Source organism: Chiloscyllium plagiosum, chromosome 17 (assembly GCF_004010195.1).
Source record: "Chiloscyllium plagiosum isolate BGI_BamShark_2017 chromosome 17, ASM401019v2, whole genome shotgun sequence".
Lineage (NCBI taxonomy): Eukaryota > Metazoa > Chordata > Chondrichthyes > Orectolobiformes > Hemiscylliidae > Chiloscyllium > Chiloscyllium plagiosum.
Window position 1 is genome coordinate 59,482,586 of NC_057726.1, and position 21,463 is coordinate 59,504,048.

Sequence of the window (21,463 nt, forward strand, 5' to 3'; positions counted from 1 at the left end):
TCTGCCTGACCTGCTGTGCTTTTCCAGCACCACTCTAATCTTGTCTATGATCTTCTCCACATTCCAGCCACTAAAGTTTAGGGAATACGGTACATCATTGTACATTTACTTTGTGGATCTTACTAAAGCATCAATATTCAACAGAGTAGGACATTTCAAGATTTTGAGAAAAATTAGTTACTCCTCAATCTCATCTGCTTCCATTTCCAGACATGAACTTTGTTTTACTATTCTAAAAATAAAATAAAACACCACCTTTAGAAACACAGCAGTTCCGTTCAAGATCAAAACATATTGGTTTGTGATAACAAGATCAGGGCCAGATTCTGTCCAAGTTGGGCCTTGTGAACCATCTTTACTTCGAAGAACTGGCAAAGTTTCCAGACTGAAAGTTCCTCTGAACTTCTGTCTTTGTACCTTAATCATCTGCTTGCAGACTCTCATGAGGGTATAGTCCAGTTCAGGATCACTCATTTCTGACTCTTGCAGTTTGAAGATTTTGTCATGACAGCGGGTGGTCAGAACTTTCTTAAGATCTTTGAGACATTCGACAACCTGTTTTGAGTAAGAGCACAAATAGGGTTGCTCAGTCAGAGAAGGCCAAGAAAATCTGCACTCTCAGAATTATAGCATTTATAGAGTCATAGAGATGTACAGCATGGAAACAGACCCTTCGGTCCAACCCGTCCATGCTGACCAGATATCCCAACCCAATCTAGTTCCACCTGCCAGCATCCGGACCATTTCCTTCCAAACTATTCGTATACCCATTTCTGACAAATAAGCACAAATACTGCAGGTTTTCATTAAAAACTAAAGGCCAACAGGGTCCAAGACAAAGTAATGCTACTAGGTGGGGGGAGGGGGGAGGAAAAGAGAGAGAAAGAGTCAAATCAAAGTACATAAGGTCCAGGCAGCCAAGAATAGAACTAGCCTTGGAGGAATATCAGGAGAGTAGGATCAACCTTAAACGAGGAATCAAGCGGGCTAAAAGGGGTCACGAAATAACTTTAGCGAGTAGAATTAGGGAGAATCCCAAGGCCTTTTATTCATATATAAGGAGCAAGAGGGTAACTAGAGAAAGGGTTGGTCCACCAAAGGATAAGGAAGGAAGGTTGTACGTCAAACCTGAGATTCCCGATGATTACCATGCATCAGTGTTCACTGAGGAGAGGGACATGAAGAATATTGAGATTCCAGATAGAAGGTGGTTTACTTTGGATCACATTGACATAAGGAAGGAAGATGTGTTGGGTAGGCTAAGGATAATAGGGTGGGCAAATCCCTAGGACCGGATGGAATCTATCCCAGGTTACCAAGGGAGGCGAGAGAGAAAATAACTGGGGCCCTGACAGATATCTTTGGAGCATCCTTAAAGACAGGTGAAGTGCCGGAGGACTGGAGAGTTACTCATGTTATCCCTCTGTACAGAAGGGTAGTAGGGATATTCCGGGTAACTACAAACCGTGAGCCTGACGTCAGTGATGGGAAAGTTGCTGGAGAAGGTACAGAGAGATAAAATCTATTTATATTTGGAAAAGAATGGACTGATCAGTGATAACCAACATGGCTTTGTACAGGGGAGATCATGCCTTACCAACTTAATAGAGTTCTTTGAGGAAGTGACCAAGTTGATAGATGAAGAAAGGGCTGTAGATGTCATATACAAGAAATCGTTTGATAAGGGTCCCCCATAGTCAACTAATGAAGAAAGTGAAGGGTGTACAGGGTGTTCTAGATAGGTGGATAAAGAACGGGTTGAGCAACAAGAAACAGGGAATAGTAGTTGAAGGGAGTTTCTCAAAATGGAGAAAGGTGACCAGTGATGTTCCACAGAGATCAGTGCTGGGGCCACTGTTGTTCGTGATATACATCAATGATCGGGAAGAGGGCACTGTTGGTCTGATCAGTAAGTTTGCAGATGACACAAAGATTGGTGGAGTAGCAGAAAGCATAGGGCTGTGTCAAAGAAAACAGGAGAACATAGATAGACTGGAGAGTTGAGCGGAGAAGTGGCAGATGGAGTTCAATCCAGGCAAATGTGAGGTGATGCATTTTGGAAAATCTAATTCTAGAGCGAACTATATTGTAAACAGAAGAGCCTTGGGAAAAGTTGATGAGCAGAGAGATCTCGGAGCTCAGGTCCATTGTACCCTGAAGGTGGTTGCACAGATGGATAGAGTGGTCAAGAAAGCATATGGTATGCTTGCCTTCATCGGACAGGATATTGAGTATAAGAGCTGGCAGGTCATGTTAAAATTGTACAAGACTTTGGTTCGGCCGCATTTAGAATACTGTGCATAGTTCTGGTCACCACATTACCAAAAGGATGTGGACACTTTGGAGAGGGTGTAGAGAAGATTTACAAGGATGCTGCCTGGTATGGAAGGTGCTGGCTATGAAGAGAGGCTGAGTAGGTTAGAATTGTTTTCATTAGGAAAAGGGAGATTATGGGGAGATCTGATTGAGGTCGACAAAATGAGGAAGGGTATAGACAAAGTGGATAGAGATAAGCTTTTTCCCAGGGTGAGGGATTCAATAACGAGAGGTCACACATTCAAGGTGAGAGATGAAAAGTTTAAGAGGGATACACACGGAAAGTACTTTACACAGAGGGTGGTAGGTGCCTGGAACGCATTGCCAGCAGAGGTAGTAGAGGCAGGCATGGTAGATTAATTTAAGGTACATCTGGACAGATGCATGAGGCGGTGGGGAGCAATGGAACACCGATGCTTAGGAACTGGGCAATAGGTTTAGACAGTGGATTTGGATTGGCTCAGGCTTAAAGGGCCGAAGGGCTTGTTCCTGGGCTATTCATTTTCTTTGTTCTTTGTAAATCAAAACTGGACTTAAATTACATTTGATGGTTAAGAAATAAAGCAAACTAGATATCCCAGGCCAACCTACAAGTTATCAGATTTTATCTTAAGATAACACTGAACAAGTTTTTTATTCTGATCGAATGAAGCTGGATTGCAATTATCTCCCCTTCACATGCAATGAAGCTTGTATTGAATCTCCCACTACAACTACCTGGGAGCTACCACTGACCAAAAAGTGAACTGGACCAGCCATACAAATATTGCAGTTACAAGAGCTGGTCAGAGATATGGAATTCTGTGCTGAGTAGCACGTTTCATCAGTCCCTAATGCCCGTCCACCATATAGAATGCCTTAAGTCAAGATTGCAATGGGATACTTTCTACTTGATTGGATACTTCTTCAAAAACACACAAGTTCAAAGCTATTCAGGATGAAGCAACCTGTTCACTAGCTTCAACATTCACTGTCCTCACCAATGCATACTGCCAAGAGCTTGTTCAATGCACAAGATGCCACTGCAGTAATTCACCAAGATTTTTTCGACATGTTGGTCAAACTTGTAACCTTTACCAACTAGAAAGACATGGACAAAAGATAAACGGCAACACCACTACCTGCAAATTTACTCCAAGTCTCATGACATTTCAACTTTAAACTATACTGTCTCCTTATGACTGGGTCAAAAACTTGGAACACAAGTATTAAGACCAACAAAGAAATATAACGAAGCACAAGATGGACCGAGTGCAATGGTTCAGAAGGGAGCTCAGCACCATCTTCTCATGGGCAAGGAGATGTGGCCTCGAGTCAGTAATGTAGTCATTGCAAGAAAGAATAAGGAAGATTGGAGAAATTGAGGTTAGTTTTGGGTGAAAGGATGGTTAAGAAAACAGAAAGCAATTATGAGGTGCAATTCAATGAAGATTGCAAACTCAACAGTAAGTGTGTTTCTTGTATTTATACAAAAATGTGTGAACAAGAGTATGTAGAGCTATAGAGATGGACAGCACAAAAACAGATCCTTCAGTTCAACACATCCATTAACCTAGTTCAATTTGTCAGCATTCGGCTCCACCTTTGCATGAAAAAGCTGCCCCTTTGGTCCTTTTTAAATCTTTCCCCTCTCACTTTAAACATGTGCCCGCTAGTTTTGGACTCCCCTACCCTGGGAAAAAGATCTTGACTATACACCCTATCCATGCCCTTCATAATTTTATAAACATCTATACAATTACTCCTCAGCCTCTGACACTTCAGGGAAAATTCACTCCAGCCTACTAAGCCTCCCCCTTTAGCTCAAAACCTCCAACCCTAGCATATCCTTGTAATTCTTTGCTGAACCCTTTCAAGTGTAACAACATCTTTCCTCCAGCAGGGAGATCAGAACTGAATGCCGTATTCCAAAAGTGGCCTAACCAATGTCCTTTACAGATGCAACATGACCTCACAACTCCTATACTCAATGCACTGATTTTTCCAAATGTGGCTAGGCCCTAAACTCTGGAATACCCTCTGTACACTTCACTATTTTAAGAGGCTTTCTGAAATTCAAGACCAATTATTCAATTATTTCACCTTGAGGCTTGGTGTCCTCTTTTGCTTTCTCATGCTTCTGTTAGGTTTTAGCATGTTTGAGGCTCAAATTATTGTTTTGTATGTACCCCAGGATCTCTTAATCGCTACAGCACATTTAAAACTACCATTTGGATTGCATTGCTCTCCACAAGCTTCCAAATAAAAGACATCACTTCACATTTCATTGCATTCAACATTTGCTGTATGACTACCCATCTTGTTTATATGAACTAAGCAGAATATCTTGCTATACACCCTGCTTATTATCAATGCTTTACATGAAGTACTACTTTTAGAACCAATTGATTCTGAACACGTAGACTATGGCTCAGCAAAACCATTGGTGAAGGTTAAGGGAATAACTTGTGCCCTTGACCAATGTCCCTTCTAAGCTGTGCAGCAATCCAAATATGCAGGTGATACACACCTCAGCTTCCTTACAATACCGTACAAATGCTCTCATGCAAAATAAAGTGGCTTGTGAACACCCTAAGAATTAGAGGCACATTGTTCCTAACAACTGAAGGTAGTTCCCATTTCTCCTGTATTGGTTTTTCAAACTCAAGATTGTTTTCCAGTGTTTCCCTGATTCCTCAGTTACTCACCTGTGCATTTCCAAATGGCACATTTTGACAGTGTTTTTCAATGTCTGTTCTGCAAGACACATAGAGATCAGGGTCCAAACGGATGTCCTCAGTCTGTGGAGGGATGAGAGAAGCATAAATAAAAATAAATAATTTGCCTCCATTTAGGAAAATTCATTGTAAATTATCTTGGCAAGAATCAATCCTACTTTCCATTAGCCCCCTGCTTCTTCGAGAAATTTCTCAGACCATTGGACAAATAGCAATCTGAGATACTTTCATGTACTCTCCCAAATATCTCTAAACACATACTTAATAGCCAGGAACATGTTGAAAGCTCTCCATTCTGAGCACAGCCACAGGTAGAAGGACCTCTCACAATGATCTTAATTGAGACTATCAGATTTCATCCCACACAATAAATCCCACACATCGATTATCAATCAATCCCTTCAGATGCACATCTGGAGCTGCCGAGAAGACTTTGGATTAGCCTCCTGGACATTAAACTGACTGGTGAGAGTCAATTTGTTTAAAATCCATTATCTAAGGCAGGGTAAATAGGCAGGAACATAAGTTAATTTATTTGGCCAAATACTATTCTACAGGGATAGGAAGCTAATTCTACTTCTTTTCTTTTGTTATTACCTCATCACATCAACATTGTCAATTTTGAAAGACTCCACATGAAATTCAAGGATACATCTTCATACAAAGAGCAAATTCACAGGGAAGTATTTGGAATGCTTTCATATGAACAGACTATTCATTTGTAATATAAGACAAGAAAGAAGCAATGGCATTGAATGCGTATGTATCAAGCATTACTTACCATTTCCAGTTCCTCCACACGCAGCTGTTTCCGACATTTTATAGAGACACGCTGTTCCTTGTTATCCTGAAGAGTGTCATTCCGAACTGTGGTACTCAGACAGATGACAACATCCACCCTGTACAAAATCATGAGGGAGAAGGCTCAGAATTCTGAGAGAAGTTTCCTCTCACCATGCTTGTTTGCCAAATTTCTCAGTCAGATCTTTGCAATGTGGAATTCCAGAAGCACCGTTTGATTTCAGTCGTCATTACAACTGTCAAATAGCCTGTAGGCCAATCACAGAGGGATCATATTCTTACCTAATTTATCCACAATTAAGGATGTGGTCACGTTCAACTGGTAATTCAGACCACATTTGCCTGCTAAGATGTACCTACTGGGTAGTGTAACAATTATGTACTGGACTAATAACAAAGGATGAATTAAACCTCCATCATGGTAGGTGGAAATCGAAATGCACATTTAAAAATTCTGCAACAGCTGGCACCAGTAAAAGTCACCATGACATTGTTGGATAGCCATCAAAACTCACTAATATCTTCAACAAAGAATACCTGCTGTCCATTCTTGTCTGGTGTATTTGGAAAGCTAGTCCCGTATCAACTTGAGTGACACTTAGATATCCTCTAGCAAGCTCTCAGTGGCTTCAAGAGCTGCTACAATGGACACAAACACTCTCCCTGAGAACATCTTAAAGAACCATCATCACAGAAATCGCAGCTTTCAGGGGACCAACTACTACCTTCTCAGGGTACCTCAGGATGGCCAATAAATGCTGGCTTCACCAGCTGTACTTTAATCCAGGGAATAATTTTAAAATTGAGGGTCAACTTCAGTATCAATTGGCATTCATTAATCTCAGTACAGACCAAGTACTTGGCCCAAAACAGTCCTGTTCTCTTGGGCCTGACTCACTGGGGAATCAGGACGAAAAATTAAAAATGTTCCCTTAAAATTATAATGTTGAAACTAGAATCAGTGTACGGCAAATGGTGTTCCATCAACACAAGGGGTGAGCACAGGTTGGAGAATATTCTGAAAGGGCATCAACCTACTTCTTCTTGATGTTCGGACACAGTTTCAACACATCTTCTTTACATGCCATCTTAAACTTGTAGGAAAAGCGGAAATCTTTCATCTGGATCTGTAAGAGGAGGTAGAAGTCTAGTTTTACACAAATCAAAAGCAGATAGATTTTCTCAGCTTTTAACATGAATGGTGAAGTTTGGAATAAGTTTTGAACAGTCAACTCATGAGCAATGCTGCCCTCTCAGAACCCTTCGCTGGGGTACTTTCCTTTCATCTCCAGGAGCAGAAGGCAAATAAGAATTGCAACACTGTGACGAGTCACAAATCTCATCTTCATTGGCATTAGCCCAGCAGTTTACTTTTTGGATAAAAACCCCTTTACAGAGCTCCTAACTTTGACATTGTATTAATTAACCCAACCTCATGAGACAGAGTTAAATTTCTTGTCAAATCATGACTGCTTTGATCGTTGTGCACAACTAATGAAGATACATTGCCTGCAAATCCTTCAGAAACAAACAATACAACTGGCCAGACTTAGATAAAGAAAAATCGTAGCAGCATAGAGGACAACAGAAAATAAAACAGTTCAAAGCTAAAAATGGCTTGTGAAAGCACTAAGAATTTACAACATTGGTCGCCAACAAATATATTTAAAGGTACATTAAGACTTGATGCAATGGCAAGCCCTCCACAGGCTGATGTCACAGTGGGAACTGGATTCATATTCTGATGACATTAAATTTTACACTACTTGATGAATTCATATTCACCAATTGGAAGTGGCACTCATAAGTATTAAGTGCAACTCAGCCATGAAGCAGAAAAGCAACCTGGCGAAGCGAGTTAAAATAGGTCACAACAATAGTTAATTTGTTGCAAACAAACAAAGGAAAGTTTTTGACATAGACATAATCTATAGGAAAAACACCCATAGTTATAGAGCAATGAGCATCATTTAGAAGAGAAAAACTTCACTTATCCCATTTATTCTTTAAACAGCCTCATAATAAAGATTTATCTCACCAACTGGAAGTGTGTGACACCAACTACACACTTCTCATTCATCTCTTTCTGATGTTTATTTTGAACCAAGCACTCCATCAGGTCTCCGCTATCAATCTGATTGTCTGCTAACTCCTGTAAGAGGAACAGTGAGATCACTGTTTAAAACGAGAAACAAGCGTGCCGGACCCAAACACTCTCTCACATCATGTCTCAAGTATATTTTTGAAATTAATTATTTATTAAAGCACACTTGCATCTACATTCCTGTTCAAATTTACAAAATAATGCATTAAATGGATGAGGAATATATAGCTATACAGGACACACTCAACCACATTTTAACAGCATTGCTACTTCCACCGTAATGTGTACAGGGCTTAATTATGACACTTCAAGCATCAGCTGATGACGATTTTCAGACTTTTCGCTTCTAATATCCATCCGGAAAACACTTTGCAATTACTCACATGACAGTATGTCTGAATGACAGGATCACAGGCTCTCATGAGTAAGGCTTCAATCTGAATATCCTAGAAGCAAGGTGAGAGAAACAAAATCAGTTCATGTCACTTCACCTTTGCATTAATAGCCAAAAGAATGGACGTTGAGTGAATGTGAGACAGGTTTTTAATTGATGAAAGACAGACCTGCTGTTTCATAAGTGATGAGGACTTCCTCACGTCTAGTAGAAAATACAGAAAGACAAGGGCATTTAAGATTAAAAGAAATGCAGCCTGCCTCTGAATTATGTGCATCAGACTAAATGATGCAGTCTCTTCTGAACACTTCTGTTTCAGGAGAAGATTGAAGGTGAAGCACAAAGAATATCAGCACTTACATACCTCCCATAGTGCAGGGACCACGGAAACATTGTGGAATGTCTCTGGTCTTGGACTAGCACTCAAGTTCTGCTATTCTGCTGGAATCCTGAGACATTTCTATTCAAGTGCCTTTGGAGGTCAGAGTGCATGTATTCTCCTCTCATACTACATACAGAACAACCTCAATTATCAGAATTAGATGGGCAGGGTGTATTTTTTTCGGATAACTGATCTGATCATATACAAAGAAAGCCATACTGAACATAATTATGTAAAAAAACCTGTTTACAGAGTTTTTATTTCATTCAATTGATAAAATGCATACAAATACTGGATATTGCTTAAAAATTCATGATATTTTACAAATAAAATCACTTTTTGGCTAGAGTTTCACGGAAGCCTGTGAAATTTTTCACTGACAATTTCCTTGGTGTTATCCTGGTCCTCAACAGCAGCTGGTATCTTTCTGTTCGGTGTCGTCCTGCTGTCCAGATTAACCAAGTGCTGTCCCTCCCTTCTCAGCAACTGCTAATCTCTTAGAGAGAGAGAAGTGCAAAATACAGGGAGAACACAAGAGGGGGGGGAAGGTTTTTTCGCTGACCTCAGATCTCCCTCATGAAAAAAAAGTTCCATTAAATTTTCTTGTCAGCTGCAAGATAGTGAACTACTTTTTGTTTGGAAAAACAAAATATTAGTCATGGGATAACGAGAGGAAAAAGCAATGGAAGCTAAAAGTATGAGCACATTTTTTGACTGAACTGAGGAAACTGAGAATGAACTGAGGAAAAAACATTGTTGGGTTTGCAAAATGGAGAAGGTCAATGTTGAGAGGGAATCTTGCCGCCAGAGAACACAGCTTGGACTTGCACATATGTTGTTCTCACGTGTTCCCAGTCACAAACCTTTGTCCTCGGGAAGAAGTAGTATCGGACAGCTTTTTTATAAAATGTCTAAGACTTAACTCTAACAACATGTCTCAAGTATATATTTGATGTTAATTATTTATTAAATCATACTTGCATCTACATTCCTGTTCAAATTTACAACATGATGCATTAACTGGATGAGAAATACAATTTTCCTACTTCAATTGAAATACATGTACAGCGCCCTTGAGATCTTGGTCGGATAATCCGAAATTTAGATAATTGATGTTTGGATAACCAAAGTTGTTCTGTACTCATGGCTACTGAGGTTCTTAGCAAAGAAGGAAAGCTTGTTTGGATTCTTTTAATGAAAAATGAAGGTCAGAGAATAGCAGAATGAGATAGAGAGAATAAACCTCAGAATACACCACAGTCAAGAGTCAATGTTACAAAGATAATAAAAAGACAAAACTAAAGGCTACATAAACACGTGGCATTAAACTGATTGATAACAAAGTGATAACAAAGTCCAATACCGGCACCTCCACATAATAATTGATACAGAGAAATAAAGAAAGCCATTACACAGACATGGGCGCATGATGACAAGGAATTGCGTCTTAACATTCAAGAAGAATAAGAAGCTAGGTAGAAGCAAAGGAGTGGCAGTGTCAATCAAGGATGACATTGGTGTAACATTTAAGGAGTTAATCTTGGTTCAGGAAATTAAGATGTAGAATCGCTTTGGGGAGAAATGAGGAAAAGTAGGGGTGTTTCAAAAACCCCGACAACAGAAACAACAATGTAGGAGTAAGTATGGGAAAAGAAATATTGGGTGCTTGAGATAAAGGGACAGCAGCAATCACAGGTCACAGGTGATTTTAACTGACAAATGAACTGGAAAAATCAGATTAGCAATGGTAGCCTGGATCAGGCATTCACAGAATGCTTTCGATATTTTTTCCAAGGGACATTCTGGAATCAACTATTTGATTTTTCTGTAATGTGACAGGATTAACTAACAAACTCAGAGTTAAGGTACCCCCAAGGCAGCAGTGAACACAACATGATTAAATATCAGAACCACTTTGAAATGAAGAGGAGTGGGTCTAAGTTTGGTCTTTAAAATAAAAAACCGAACCCATAGATCAACAGCAAAGCAGTGGCAGACATTTAAAGAATATTTCAAAATAGTATATTTCCATTACAAGTAAAACTTAAGAGGAGAACCCACCATTCATGGTTAACTGTAGTTGTTAGGGGAAGCATCAAACTTAAAGAAACAGTTCATTACTTTGTGAAGATGAGTGATAGATTAGATGCTTGGTCAGAATGTAAGGAATGGCAGAGAATGACCAAAACATTAATCAGAAGGATGAAATCAGAATATGAGAAGAAAGCTAGCTACAAATGCACAAACGGATAGCAAGGGTTTCTATTAACTGTTTTTTTTCTTTTTAATTTCTGTAAAATGAGTATTAATCATCTGGATTTTGAGAATGGGGAATAAATAATAGTTGAGGAAAGTAAGCAGAATAACAAGCAAGTATCTTGCTTCTATCTTCACTGCAGAGGATACAGAACTCTTCCAGTAACAAGTGTAAATCAGGAGATGAAAGCAAATAACTTGAAATTTTGACTGTTGTATTAAGCAAACTGCAGGCTGACAAGTCTACATATCGTAATGGACTTTACCTTAGGATTTTACAAAAAGATGGAGGATGTTAATTTTCTCAAATGGTCCAGATTTTAGAAGGGCTGTTTGAGACTGGAAATTAAGAACTATAACTGATCTATTCGAGAAAAAAGGGAAGCAACATACAGGAAACTACAGGCCACTCAACGTGATGCCTATCATGCAGAACCTTTTAGAATTAATGGAACTTATAGCTGGGCACTGAAACAATTCTAGGCAATCCGAAAAGGCAGCATGGTTGTGAAGGAAAGTAACGTTTGACAACTTAGTAGAGATTTTTGAAGTAGGAACATGTGCTATGGAAAAATGAGAGCTCATCCACATATTGTACTTGAATTTTCAGAAGGCATTTGATTGAGTTGACACATAAAAAATTACTACACAAACTAAGGAACTTATGGTTTAAGGGGTAACATACTAGCACTAGATACAAAATTGGGGTGATTCCAGAAAACAATATGCATAAATGGGACTTTTTCCAATTGGGTAGGTTGCAATGAATGGTCTTAAATGAAAGGAGAGAAGATATAATTGCTACATTTACAGCTAGCACAAAGACAGAACGTACAACTGTGTGGTGAACAGAACAAAAGAGTCCATACAGATTGATAGGTCCAGTGAATGGACAAATATCTGGCAGATGGAACATAATGTGAGAAAATGCGAAGTTGTACACTTTGGCAGGTAGAATTACAAAAGTAGAAAATTACTTAAGTGGTAAACTGAAGATTTCTGAAGCGCAGAGGCGTCTAGGTGCTCTGGGACAGAAGTAGAGGGCATCTGTTTAAAAAAAGAGGGGTCGTCCTACTAGGACAGAAATTAACTAAATTTCTTTTCTTGGATGATTGCGCAAGTTTGGAACTGTCTCAGAAGGTAGTGGAGGTAGAATCACAGAATATTTTCAAGGCAAAAGTAGATATATTCTTATTGGACAAGGGAATCAAAGGTTGTTGGGATAGATGTGAATCTGGAATTCAAAACAAAGAGAGATCAGCCCTGATCTTATTAAAGGCAGAGTGGGATAGAGGGGCTGAGTAGCCTACTCAGTTTAAATTCTTAAACTTACGTAACTAGAGGAAAATTAAAACAACCTAATTACCAAGAACAATAGAGAATGGAGAAAAAAACGTCTTTATTTCTTTGCCTCATGAGCACTGACACAGTAGACAAACTTGGAAAGAGAACATCAATTTATATTGCATGAGAAGAGGGTGCTGATTGATTGGACCATGGCTAGTATGGAGATGCAATACAAACATAGTTGTCAACCTGAGTTAGCTGAAGAAACTCAGGCAAGTTAGATAGATTCTGGTCAGGACATAGCCATGGGAAATGCAGCAGAGATCAGCAATTTCCACAGGCTTTCACTCAATGAAAATGTAATATATAGACTATTCCCTTTTGTTTATGTATAACAGAGTCTTGTACATTAATATGAAGATGTGGATATACCTTTAAGAGAGTTAAAAGCAGAACTACCAGACACATCACCAACGATTCTCAATAAGACAACAACGTAACACTGGGTCAAACAACTCTTAGCTTGTTGCCCGGAAACACAAACAAATTCAAATTCAGCCAATCAGTTTAAATTGCACCCCGAAAAAATACCAATTTACAATCAAGTTTGAGTTGAGTATATTTGACAATCTTAAAAGCCAATGACACAATCCAATGCTCTAGGGTATAAGACCAGGGGAAAATTGAACAGTTAAGAGGAGAATTACCAAGTCCTCACATGTAAGAGACAGCTTGAAAAAAAAACTCTCTTAAAAGTACCTTTTCGGTCAGTAACCTGTGACGCAGAAATTCCTAACAAGGAGAAAAGACGACACAGGATGATTCGAAGACAAGAACCTACAGTTGCCCGGTCTTGAGACAAGAAGTGTTGTTTTTGTAAATCTTAATTGGGAGTTTTATCGGACTAGTATTATAGAAGGGAATTGCGTGCAGTTCTGGTCGCCTCACTTTAGGAAAGATGTGGAAGCTTTGGAGAGGGTGCAGAGGAGATTTACCAGGATGTTGCCTGGAATGGAGAATAGGTTGTACGAGGATAGGTTGAGAGTGCTAGGCCTTTTCTCATTGGAATAGAGAAGGATGAGGGGTGACTTGATAAAGGTTTATAAGATGATCAGAGGAATAGATAGAATAGACAGTCAGAAACTTTTTCCTCGGGTACAACAGAGTGTTACAAGGGAACATAAATTTAAGGTGAAGGGTGGAAGGTATGGGGGATGTCAGGGTTAGGTTCTTTACCCAGAGAGTGCTGGGGGCATGGAATGCGCTGCCTGTGGGAGTGGCAGAGTCAGAATCATTGGTGACCTTTAAGCGGCAATTAGATAGGTACATGGATGGGTGCTTAAGCTAGGACAAATGTTCGGCACAACATCGTGAGCCAAAGGGCCTGTTCTGTGCTGTATTGTTCTATGTTCTAAGGGAAGATAAAAGATAGGTTAGAGAAAGAAGTTGTAAATAGTGGTGAGTTAATTATTCTCTGTTATACTTTAAGAAATAAAGTTGTCAATTTTTACTTGACATAGCTCTTGGTCACTCGAATTTTTACAGATTACACATGGAATCTTTTCTGTGTGCTGATTTTAAATTAAGCAGGAGAGTTAACCCCATATCGTAACAATATGTAGCTCCTACCTCATGCCAATATATCACACTGCAAGCCCAACTGAATCTTAAATTGATTTTCGATGCAATTCTGAGTTGTCAGGTTCATTTAGTAAATGCTGTCCAATGGCAAAATCACATACAATGTTGGACATGGTGCTCTCAAGTTTGCAGGCATGGCTGGTTGAGCACGATCAGCATATTGGCCACTGCAAACGTCCTAAAGGATGTTTCATTTTATTTAATTGGGACAAATAGCTCGGATGTAGCATCATACTCATGTCACATCCTCCATTTGTGATAATCAAAGCATATTTTTGGCTCAACAGCATCTTTCAGTCCATGGACAAGACAACTTATATGTTTACTGCAAAGTAGCGGTAAGACATTGCAAGTTTCAACTGTTCAAACGTTTGAGATAATGTCTCCTTCCAGGATATCCTGAGGTTGATTGGTCGCCATTCATGGGTTTGCGTGATATAAAGTCAGCAATTATTTCATCAGGGTTGCCATTATCATGCAGGAGATGAACACAGGAGAAGTAGGCCACTCAGCTAATTGGGCTATTAAATATAGCTGATCACTCCACATTCTTAACTACCCAATAAACATTCCCTCTCTTGCTCATCAAGAACCAATCTACCATCTTTTTAAAAATATTCAAAGACTCTGTTTCCACTGCCATTTGAGGAACAAAGTTCCAAAACTTCTCAACCTTAAGTGATAGTTTTGATAGCCTCATCTCAAAAGAGAGATTAAACAGCAAAAAGATGTCATGAGTCCCATTCACCAGACTGCCAATTCGGGTGATCTTACAGGATGTGGAACTGTAAAAACGCCAATGTGTACACAGATCAGTGAACAATAAGTTGATGGATAACTGCAGAGAACTCATTAGCCAGGTTTCTCAAACAACAGAAAGGGTAAAACTGAGCTGGGAATGTAGCTAATGAACTGATGTAAAGACATGCTTTGTTGCTGATGCTAATTAAAATATTATAAAAATGCCATCATCCATTCTCAGATGATGACTTCAATGCTTTAGGAAGGCTTCTCAAACAAAGCAGAACCTGTCCAAATAGTCAAAACAAAAAGAAACAGTTACCACAAGAGCCAGAGAGAAACAGTGCAAGAGACAGTTTTGTGATACAGCCTACATGAGCTGAGGGAGGGAGTGAGTGAGTGGGTGGAGCATATATCGGAGGAGAACCTAGAAATTTTTAACCACTCACTCCAAAATGGAGAGTGGATATCGAATACACAGAAGAAAATTACAAGTTAATACTAATCACACCAATATGTTTGGCAATAGCTATAGAAAATTAATTGTGAAAGTCTCAGAATATAGTGTTTCCATTACAATTAGATCAATCTGGTCTTGACAAGGAGAGCATGGAATGGATATTTCTCTTGTGGCTGAGTCTGGAATTATATGCTCACTTTCCAAGTTACTTGCAGCTGGTCTCACTCACCTCTGACTCCAGCTCTGTCAGATTACCCACGATATCCCGACAATCCACTGCTAAATCATCAAGATGATCTTGGAGACACTCCAGTTCCTAAAAACAAAGCAATGCAAACCAGGAATGACCATCATTTAATGAACAAATTAAGACAAATACTGGCCTTGTGCCCATTCCAGATGCAACAGTAACACTGGGAAACAGGCAGCAAAAGTTCCACAGACAGCCTGCATGTGGATTCCTTTCTAACTGAGTCACATACATTGGCTTAGCAAGCATGTCTTATAAACTGTATGAATGCACATTTGCCTGAATTCAAACCCCTATTTCCCCAAGCATTCCATTCAAAACGTGTTTGTCATTTATCAGCTCCAAACAAACCCAAGTCGAAAGTGCATCAGTAAGATGCTGGTTGTACTACCATCACGACCCAGAGATGTCTAAGGCATACTGCCTTCACAACTACAAGCATAATGCAATGCGAAATGACCTTCCTTCCATTATTAGGTCAGAAGTGGGGATGTTCACCAATTACTGTACAATGTTTCCTCAAATATAAAGCAAGTCCATGTCCAAATGCAGCAATACCTCAAGGAAATCCAAGCTTGGGTTGACAAGTGGCAAGTAACATTCATGCCACACAAATGTCAGGCAATGACCATCTCCAATAAGAAACAGTTTAACAACCACCTCCTCACAATCAATGGCGTTACCTTCACGGAATTCCCCACTATCAAATCCTTGGGAATACCATTGACCAGAGGCTCAACTGTACTTGCCATATAAATACAGTGGTTATAAGAGCAAGTGAAAGGCTGGGAATATTGCAGCAAGCAACTCACCTCCTGACATTCCGAAGTCTATCAACCATCTACAAGGCACAAGTCAGGAGTGTGATGGAACACTGCCCACTTGCTGGATGGGTGCAGTTCCAACAACACTCAAAAAGTTTGACATCATCACGGATAAAATAGCCCATGTGATTGGCACCACATTCACCCTGATGCACAGTAGCAGTAGTGCGTACTACCTACAAGATGAACTGCAGAAACTCGCCAAAGATCCTTAGACAGCATCTTCCAAACCCACAACCACCTCCAACTAGGAGGAGGGGGGGCAGTGGATACATGGGAACACCATCACCTGCAAGCTGCTCTCCATCCTGACTTGGAAATATATCATGGGTCCTTCATTGCTGCGGTCAAAATCCTGGAATTTTCTAACGGCATTATGGATCTCACTACACTAGATGGACTGCTGAGGTTCAAGAAGATAGCTCACCACCACATTCTTAAGGGCAATCTCAAGAGTCCTAATGAAAGGTTCCAACCTGAAACATCAATTCCCTTTCTTCTCTGATGCTGCTTGACCTGCTGTGCTTGTTCCAGATCCACTCTGACTCTCCAGCATCTGCAGTTCTCACCATCTCTAAGGGCAACCAGGGACAGGCAATAAATGCAGGCTGTGACAGCGATGCCTATGTCCCATGAGTGAATTAAAACAAAACATAAATGCAACCAAGTATGAGGAATAGTAAGTTTGCTATACTTGCAGTTACTTTTGTCAAATGAACGTAGCACTTCCTCTGAGCAATGAGACTGAAGCCAGTTCAATACCTAGTTAGTATTACAACTGCAACTCCCAACCAGCAGACTTAACCCTCTGGCTCACATCGTGATAATGCAGATGAGTACCATTCAGGCTGCTGTTACCTGCCCAGGATCGGTCTTTTCACTGCACCATTTCCCGAGATCTATGATGCAACGTTCTTGCAATGCAGGCTCCAATTTCACATCCAAGGCTCGTTGATGAAGAATTCTCTGAATCTCGGCTCGACAATCTCGGGATAACTGGTTGAAAATAAAATAGAGTCAATTTATCTTCCCTTATTTTAAAGCAATATTTTGCACAACTGCGTAGAGTTGTGTTGCAGTTAAACATGTCTTTTAGACCAATAAGTCTATTCCAGTATTAGAATTAGAATCCCTACAGTATGGAAACAGGCCTTTCGGCCCAACAAGTCCACACCAACACAAGGAGTAACCAACCCAGATCCATCCCCTGCATTTACCCCTGACTAATAACCTACACTATGGGCAATTTAGCATGGCCACTTCGCCTAAACTGCACAACTTTGGATTGTGGGAAACCAGAGCACCCAGAAGAAACCCACACAGACACGGGGAAAACAAGCAAGTTCCACACAGACAGTTACCCGACGTTGGAAACGAACCCAGTTCCCGGGCGTTGTGAGGCAGCAGTGCTAACCACTGAGCCACCGTGCTGCCCACGCAACACAGAAGCCTTCACTCACCTTACTTCAATTCACAAGATATTCTTCTATTCCATGCTGCCTCATGCATTTATTTAATTACATGCAATACTATATACCTCAACCACTCAAATTATTACTACATTACTAATCTTTTCCTCCAAGACCATTGACTTCAAGAACACAATACATTAACAAACTAATTCTTAAGAGATTAATAATGTGGCACATTGAGGCAGTCAAGCAACCAAATTAACATGCAGTGATAATAATCCTTATCTTAAATGTTCATAAAGTCCATAATACTCAACAGAGGTTATAATACTTCAAGTATAGTATCAAGACACAAGGTTCACTCTTCATAAATGCACCCATACCAATCTCAATCAGAAGTCCAGAAATTGTATCATTACACATTAAACACAACAGGTTTTTGCATAAAAATTGAAAATGATTGTATTTAACTGTGATAACCATGAAGCACATTTACTCCACAATAACAGTCAGATTTTAACTTTGATGAGCAGAAGTAGAGGACTGGTTCCATACACAGACGATTTTGACAAAAGTGTGTTTGATCATGTGTCACAACAAAGGTCATCATGGGACATAAAGTATCATGGTCAAGTGGTAGCATATTAGCATGGACAGAAGATTGGCTAGTTGGCAGAAAACAAGTATGCGTAAATGGATCTTTGTCTAATTGACAGGATGTGACAAGTGGAGGCCCATAATGATCTGTGCTAAGACTCAATTGCTCACAGTTTATGTCGATGACTTAGATGAAGGGAACAAAGGCACAGTAGCTAAATTTACAAGTAGAAAAGTGTAATGAAAATGACAGAAGGAGATTGCGATTGGATAGAGATAGATTCATTGAATGGGCAGATATTTGGCAGTATCTGGAGTATATATAAAATATGAAGTTGTTCATTTTGGCAGGAGAACAAAAAACAATGTTAATTAAATGGAGACCAAGTGTGAAATTCAAAGGTGCAGAAGGAACTAGGTATATTAGTGCATGAAACTATATGCAGTTACAGCAAGTTATCGAGGCTAATAGGATGCCATCCTTTATTACGAGAGCAACTGAACATAAAATTAAAGAGGTCATACTTCAACTTTCCAGGACATTTGTGAGACAACATTTTGAATATTGTGTACAGTTTTAGTCTTCTTATAGAGTCATAGGGTCATACAGCATGAAAAGAAACCCTTTGGTCCAACCAGTCTATGCCAAACATAATCCCAAAATAAACTAGTCCCATCTGTCTGCGCCTAGTCCATTTTACTCCAAACCTTTCCTATTCATGTACTTATCCAGAATGTCTTAAATGTTCTATCTGTGCCCACATCCACCACTTTCTCATGAAGTTCATTTCACACATAAACCCTTGTGTGTAAAAATGATGCCCCTCATGTCCTTTTTAAACTTTTCGCCCTCTCACTTTAAGAGTATGCCCACTAGTTTTGAACTCTGCCACCTTAGGGAAAAGACTTTTGCTACTCACCTCACCTATGCCACTTATGATTTTACAAACTTCTATACAGTCACCCGCAAATCGTCCTTAACCTCAGGTGAAAAATTTCAGTGTATCATACCTATTTAGCTAATTCAAACTCTCCATTCCTGGCAACATCTTGGTAAATTTCTTCTGAACCTTCTCCAAGATAATAATTTCCTTCCAAAACTGGGTGACCAAAACTGCAGACAGTATTCCAGACTGGTCATTCCTGATGAAGGGCTTATGCCTGAAACGTTGATTCTCCTGCTCCTTGGATGCTGCCTGACCTGCTGTGCTTTTCCAGCAACACACCCTTGACCCCCATATCAATCCCTGTGGAATATCGCTGGCCAAAGGCCTCCAGTCTGAAAAACTATCCTCCACCACCACCCTCTGTCTCCCACCATCAAGTCAATCACATCTACCGCTCTGCCCTCAATCAAGTTCGACAGAGACAATTACCCTCACACAAAACCATACTGATTATCCCTAATCATTCCTTACTTCTACAAATGCATGTAAATTCTAGCTTTCAGAATCAACTCCAACAACTTATCCACCACCCATATCAGACTCATAGGTCCACAGTTCTCTAGCTTCTCCTTATAGCCTTTCTTAAATAAAGGCACAATATTAGCCAGCCACCAGTTATCCAGCCCTCATTCATGGTTGTAGATAATACAAATATTTTTGCAAGGGATCCCACAATGTGCTCCCTAGGGATACACTCGATCAGGTCCGAGAGATTTATCCACCTTTATGTTTTCTGATACATCCAGCACTTCTTCTTGAATGTGAACTGTTTTCAAAACATCAATATTTACTTTCATGAGTTCTCAAGCCTTGATTTCTTTCTCCATAATAATTAATGCAAAATATTCATTTATTATCTCTCCCATCTCCTGGGGTTCAACACAAAGACAACCTTGTTGATTTTTAAAGGAGTCCTACTCTCTCGAGTCATTCTGTTGCTCTTGATGTAGAGTCATTGCTATAATGAAATAGTTCAGTTCTCGTGCGACTCCACGCTGTACAAAAATTGTGCAATACAAATAACACAAAGTGCTGGTGATCTAACTGGGTTATAGCCAACACATGATTTACAAGTTCGCCTTTTAGAAACAGAGCTCCCAATTCACCAAACACGATACAGCCAATTTGTGTTAATGAAAGACACATTACAGCAGAACTAACTGTATTTGTAGAATCTCTTTGGATAATCCTTAACCTTTTCTGCTCACGATGTCTCATATTCCATTTGCCTTCCTGATCTCCCTCTTGAGAATGTCCTTGCAATCTTCATAATTGAGATTCATTTCATCCCAGTTGTTTTTTTTATTCTTGACTGTAACCTCAATATCTTTATTCAGGCATTACTCCCAAATCTTACCAGATTTACCTTTGACTCTAGCAGGAAGATAATCCCTCTGAACTCTCATTGTCACACTTTTGAAAGCCTCCCAGGTGTCAAGTCATGCCTTCACTTGCATAGACAGGCAGGAGGCTGGAAGAACACAGCAGGCCAGACAACATCAGGAGGTGGAGAAGTCAACATTTTGGGTGTAACCCTTCTTCAGGACTGGGGATGGGTGTGGGGGGAGCTGCAGATAAAGGGGATGGCGGGGGCAGGGTGATCCCCCCAACACCCACTCCCAGTCCTGAAGAAGTGTTACATCCAAAATGTCAACTTCTCCATCTCGTGATGCTACCTGACCTGCTATGTTCTTCCAGTCTTTTTAGATTAGATTATTTACAGTGTGGAAACAGGCCCTTCGGCCCAACAAGTTCACACCGACCCGCCGAAGCGCACCCACCTAGACTCATTCCCCTACATTTACCCCTGCACCTAACACTACAGGCAATTTAGCATGGCCAATTCACCTGACCTGCACATTTTTTGGAACCCGGGTCTCTGGCACTGTGAGGCAGCAGTGCTAACCACTGTGCCACCGTGCCGCCCACAATTCTGCCTATTTCAGATTCCAGCATCTACTTTTTTTTGTCGCATCACTTCACCTCCAAACAGTCTACTCCTCCAAACAACTTTTCAAAGCTTTTTGTCTCATACTACTAAAATTTGCCTTACTCCAATTAAGAATTTTAACGTTCATGAAGGCCTATCCTTTTCTATAATTATTTTGAAACTTAGGATTGCTAGTCCCTAGCACCACCCCCCACCTTTTCCTCCGCTACATCGACGACTGTATCGGCGCTGCCTCGTGCTCCCACGAGGAGGTTGAACAGTTCATCCACTTTACCAACACCTTCCACCCCGACCTCAAATTCACCTGGACCGTCTCAGACTCCTCCCTCCCCTCTCTAGACCTTTCCATTTCTATCTCGGGTGACCGAATCAACACGGACATT

General features: G+C 40.1%; 1 protein-coding gene across 2 annotated transcripts in view; it reads right to left on the reverse strand.

Annotated features, from left to right (window-relative positions):
- LOC122558539 (Golgi apparatus protein 1-like) overlaps positions 1-21,463 on the reverse strand; it is a 140,147-nt gene that overhangs the window by 17,122 nt on the left and 101,562 nt on the right. For both annotated transcript variants that reach the window (XM_043707238.1, XM_043707237.1), the window contains exons 12-19: positions 17,032-17,169; positions 15,329-15,415; positions 8,322-8,384; positions 7,873-7,986; positions 6,873-6,961; positions 5,815-5,932; positions 5,004-5,096; positions 418-555 (exon numbers count right to left, since the gene is read on the reverse strand). In XM_043707238.1, coding sequence (XP_043563173.1) covers positions 418-555; positions 5,004-5,096; positions 5,815-5,932; positions 6,873-6,961; positions 7,873-7,986; positions 8,322-8,384; positions 15,329-15,415; positions 17,032-17,169 — 840 coding nt within the window. The remainder of the gene's footprint in view (positions 1-417; positions 556-5,003; positions 5,097-5,814; positions 5,933-6,872; positions 6,962-7,872; positions 7,987-8,321; positions 8,385-15,328; positions 15,416-17,031; positions 17,170-21,463) is intronic.